Source organism: Solanum tuberosum, unplaced genomic scaffold, assembly GCF_000226075.1.
Source record: "Solanum tuberosum cultivar DM 1-3 516 R44 unplaced genomic scaffold, SolTub_3.0 scf00174, whole genome shotgun sequence".
NCBI classification, from domain to species: Eukaryota; Viridiplantae; Streptophyta; class Magnoliopsida; order Solanales; family Solanaceae; genus Solanum; species Solanum tuberosum.
The window spans coordinates 211,457-217,037 of record NW_006239103.1 but is presented as its reverse complement, the minus strand read 5'-3'; the positions used below and the strand labels follow the sequence as shown (position 1 = coordinate 217,037).

Genomic DNA, 5,581 nt, shown 5'->3' with positions numbered 1-5,581 from the left:
ATAAGAATATAATAAGAATAATATAATAATAATATAATAATAATAATAAGAATATAATAATAATAAGAATAATAATAATATAATATAATAATAAGAATAATAATAATATAATAATAACAATAAGAATAATAACAATAATAATAATAATAATAATAATAATAATAATAATAATAATAATAATAATAATAATAATAATAATAATAATAATAATAATAATAATAATAATAATAATAATAATAATAATAATAATAATAATAATAATAATAATAATAATAATAATAATAATAATAATAATAATAATAATAATAATAATAATAATAATAATAATAATAATAATAATAATAATAATAATAATAATAATAATAATAATAATAATAATAATAATAATAATAATAATAATAATAATAATAATAATAATAATAATAATAATAATAATAATAATAATAATAATAATAATAATAATAATAATAATAATAATAATAATAATAATAATAATAATAATAATAATAATAATAATAATAATAATAATAATAATAATAATAATAATAATAATAATAATAATAATAATAATAATAATAATAATAATAATAATAATAATAATAATAATAATAATAATAATAATAATAATAATAATAATAATAATAATAATAATAATAATAATAATAATAATGTTAATTCAATATGGGCAATTTGGGAATTGTATAAAAGAATTAAGGGCAAAAACGTAATATACTTGGTCAACATAAAAGGGCTTTTAAGTTAAAAAAAAAAAGCTCCCCTCCCCTAGCTTTTAGCTTTTGGCTTAAAATAAGTCATTTCTGACTTAAAATAAGTCACTTTGATAATTGCCAAACACTTTAATAAGTCAAAAACTGGCTTTTAAGCCAGTTTGACCAGCTTAAAAGCCCATCCAAACAGGCTCTTACTCAATATTTGTTTTGAATTTCCACCTGATATTCGATATCCACATGAATTTTGATTAAATTTGGATTCGCATAGAAAAGTTTCACATTGTAAATTCCTGTGAGATGACTCCATACCTGGAGGGACTTTAAACCCTAGACTTTTGACTAAGAATAAAAGAGTACTTATCACTCTATCACAACAATCCTCGTACTCAATATTACAATTTACCATGGTAATTTGCCTTTAACTTCTTAACTGACACAAATAATATAGGATTAGTATATATAATACATAATCTCTACTTATGTAATAATAAATAAAGATATAAAGGTAAATTTGAATTTTGAGTTTGTATAGTACGACGACATTTTTTTTTAAAGAAAAAATACTTTTATGTTGTCTTGTTTCTGAGTGAAAACTAGTAACTAGAAGAAATATATAGTATAAATTAAAGATTAATAATAATAATAATAATATAAGCAAATCACAGATTGATTTAATGAACTTTTTAGTAATAATATTATTAGTATTTATATAAAATTTGTTTCGTTATGTAAGTAAAAATACTATTAGTATTTATATAAAATTTAGATAAATATTATGAAAAGTGGGTTGAGGAGTGGGATAGGGGTGTGTAGGGTGGTGAGGATGGGAGCGCGCTATGGACGTGATAGTGAAGACGAAGCATGTTAAAAGGTGGAAAGAATGCCACTTGTAAAACTTATTTTTTTCTATTTCCACTTTGAAAATCATTTTATTTACTTTTAAAGAACTTATTTTCCTAATAAAAATAATTTTCAAAAAGTTTGACTGATCATCAAACATAAAAAAATTAAAAAATATTTTCCTCCGCACCGAACACACCAAGTCGTTCTCTATTAATTTTTCTTCTTGTTGGCAGGAGGAGGTGGGTTAGAGTTAGACATCTAAGTTTGGTAGCAATATATTAAATTAGCATAATTATTGTATAATAATTCCATTAAAACAAGGTTGAAAATTCTGCAAAAAAAGTAATTAAAAAAAAGGGAAGATTCAAGTGCCACCTAGCATATAGACTAATTGTAACGAAATGTGCTTATAAAAAGAATTCAATCTTTAATTTAATATTTTAGTCAAATCAAACACTAATATCTACCTAAAAAATTGCTAATTATTTATATATAAGTTTGGTTCGATTTCCATCCTTGGCGGTTGTAAAATCAAAGTAGGATTTAATTTAGATATCCCTTTTCTAACCAGTTTTGAAATATTTTATTTGAGTCGAGTATTTATCATAGACAATTTTATTTTTTTAAATAAAATATGGGGCTATACGTATATCACAATCTTTACAAATTTACTTATCATGAAATTATACTGAATATATTGTTATTGATTTAATTTAAATTTCTTCTAAAGATTACTGAACGATAGTCGATTATGAAATAAAAGGAGAATGTCTATATAATAACAAAATTGAAAATTTTAATATGGCTCATTAGAAAAATAAAATTTAATATGGCTCCAGTAATGCAGTTGATTTTCTGGAGGTCAAAATTAGCACAAGATTTTATATATGGAATTTATCAACAGTGGGTCACCAAAATTTAGAATCTTAGGTGGGAAAATTAAATCAAATGAGAAAACACTTTTATAAATTATGAAATTTCTCTCAACAAAGTCAAAAGAAATGAGTGAATGGTCAACATGGCAATTGCAGTAGTATTTTAGTGACGGAGCCAGAAAGTTTTTTTTAAAGAATTTAAAATATAAAAAAATAAATATATGAAAAAATCAAAAGAGGTTTAATATCTATTATATGTATAAGATAAAATAATTTTAATCGTGTATAAATATTATAATCTTCTGACAAAAGAGATTCGAATGAAATACTCTATCTTATTAGGCTCCGACCCTGAGTACTTGATTCAACTCTTTTTTGCTATCAATATAGATTTGTGGTGTGATGGTCAGAATCTCTTCATTCTTAATCAGAGGTTTGGATATTTCTCTAAAAAATAAATTCTATAATGCGTTGATTTAAATTTAGTCGAATTTCAATATGAGTATAGGACATTAGATGAAAATAGTTTTTTCTTTTAGAACTCTTCTTTTTGTTTCTCATCGGTGTCCAGAGTTCACATCAAAGCCCCGATTAAATCTAAATCTCGCACTGCATGATTTATTTGAAGATGACGCTTTCAGTAAAAAAAATTCCCAACACAAAACTGAAACTCGAGACCTATTTTTTCCCCTTGTCTATCTGTGTTTAAAGGATGGCAGAGTGAAGAAACAGATGTTTTCTTAATTATACTCAACTTGCAAAGATCATTCTTGGCATTTATGGGTAATAAGACAGTGAACAACTTTCAGTTTTAATCTTATTTTATGCTACTAATTAATTATGTTTTGATGCAAACGTGAAGTTCAATATAATAAAAGGAACAGTCATGAATAAGATTTTCATTCTAAATTAGATATTTTAGGTTCGAATTTAGAGAATTGAAATATCCTGATGGAGACTCACATTTTCAGAGTAATCTAAATAGACGTTCATCCCACTGCTTAAATAACAAAGGGAAAAGGGTCAAAAATACCCTCAACTTTGGTTTATTAGTTGACTATACCCCTGCCGTTAAAACAAAGTTATTTATACCCTCGCCGTCACTAAATTCACCATTTATACCCCTCAATTAACGGAAATTCCCAAATTAACTCAAATTAACCCAAATTTTTTAAAAAGACCCATTCCCCATTTTAAACCCAATGCCTGACCCGTCTAAAAACCTAACCCAATAAACATTTAACCCATTTTCCTTACCCATTCTTTTAAAAGATCTCAAACCCCACAAACTCAAGAACTAATAAACCTAGATGCAGATGTAAAATTTTCAACCGGAGTTATTGTATTGTTATGGTGTTGAATGAAAATGTAAGGTTTGAGACTGAGTATTTTTATTTTCTGAGTTTTCTTTTGTTGTTGCTGGGATCGTCCCGAATAATGAACAGGGGATAAAGAAGAAGGAGAAGATTCTCATTTGTTGCTCTAACACAACGCGTAAGGCCTGCAAGATTATTGTTATTTTGTTTGACTCTAAGAAAATCAGCAAACAATATCGATTTTATCATTAAACATCAACCTTCTTAGATTAGTATTGCTTTCCATTCTAATGCTCTGAAAAAAAGAGTCAAATGAATATGGAAATGGGGAATTTCTCGGAGACCCAAAAACTCAGATCTATGACAATTTTATTTAATACATATATAAGCAAAAAAAAAAAAAAAAAGAAGAATATTCATATGCGTTGCTTTAACTTAGATCTGTGATATCGCTGGATCAATAGCTGGCATGCCATACGAAGGAAAGTAGTTGTGACCAGTTGGAGGTGTAAAAGGCATTGATGAGAAGCTGCATACGAAGGATTTTGTTGTTGCTGGGATCGTCCCGAGGGTGCAAAAGGCATTGATTAGAAGAAGGAAAGTAGTTGTGATCAATTGGGTTAATTTGAGTTGATTTGGGGATTTTCGTCAATTGAGGATATAAATGGTGTATTTAGTGATGACGAGGGTATAAATAACTTTATTTTAACGGTAGGGGTATAGCCAACTAATAAATCAAAGTTGAGGGATATTTTTGACCCTTTTCCTGATAAAAAATTATTGATACATGTACAATATGATAATTATTGATAAATCAAGAATCAAATTAAAAGAGTTGAAGAAGTATTCTGTATTTTCTTATTTACAATTAATAAACTAGAGACTAATTTATAGTTACAGGCATAGCATTATGTGTTACACTATATCAAATCATATCTTGCACAATATTAATATTAAAAATGTGATTTCTACATAATTAATTAAAACACAATATTCTTCTCGGACGCTTAGAATCATATATGATATTTTGAAATCATATCATATGATCAACACAATCCATGTTTCCTTAGTTATTTATGTACCCCCACCCCCACTCTCACCCCAAATTATTTATGTACCCCCACGCCCACGCCAAAAAAATAGTACTGACAAAATTAAGCATATGGTTGATTTGAAAGTGAATTTAAGTTAAATTTTTTTATTTGATTATCCTATCAGGTTAGTAGTTATTTATCATTGAGATTTATCTATAATTATCTTTTTTTATAGTTTGATTGTATAAATATTCTTTTATATTTTTTTTTAGTATTTGATATTCATATTAGGCTGATCATAATTAATTAATCTAAATTTTCGTCACATAAGACTTATTTAAGGAAAAAAACACACGTTCTAACAGGATCTAATTTAAATTTAAAAATCAAATTTAAAATCTCTAATTAAGGGTGAAGATATCCTATTCATCCCGACCGAGACCTTTTAAGTATACCTTAAACTCTTGAATGACTCAAGATATAGAAAAAGTTGTGGTCTATATAAAGGTAGTAGTGATAACAAACTTTCTATACTTTCACAATAATGTTTTTTTTTTTTTTTTTGAAGTTTTAGCATAACATTTGACTAAAGGGTTTTTTATCCATTTCACTACAATTATGACAACTTCTCAATATGTGGATGAAAATGGACAAGACGATGGATACACAAAAGATGGAACTGTGGATCTCAAAGGCAATCCTATACTTAGATCCAATACTGGTGGATGGAAAGCTTGTTCCTTCATTGTTGGTATGTTATCTTATTAGCTCCCTCTCCCCCC

At 25.9% G+C, this 5,581-nt stretch overlaps 1 protein-coding gene across 1 annotated transcript in view; it reads left to right on the top strand.

The window, feature by feature from the left end:
• The first annotated feature begins 5,293 nt into the window (after positions 1-5,293).
• LOC102605994 (protein NRT1/ PTR FAMILY 5.2-like) overlaps positions 5,294-5,581 on the top strand; it is a 7,555-nt gene continuing 7,267 nt past the window's right edge. Inside the window, exon 1 of the mRNA XM_006354389.2 lies at positions 5,294-5,550. Coding sequence (XP_006354451.1) covers positions 5,418-5,550 — 133 coding nt within the window. The 5' untranslated portion in view covers positions 5,294-5,417. The remainder of the gene's footprint in view (positions 5,551-5,581) is intronic.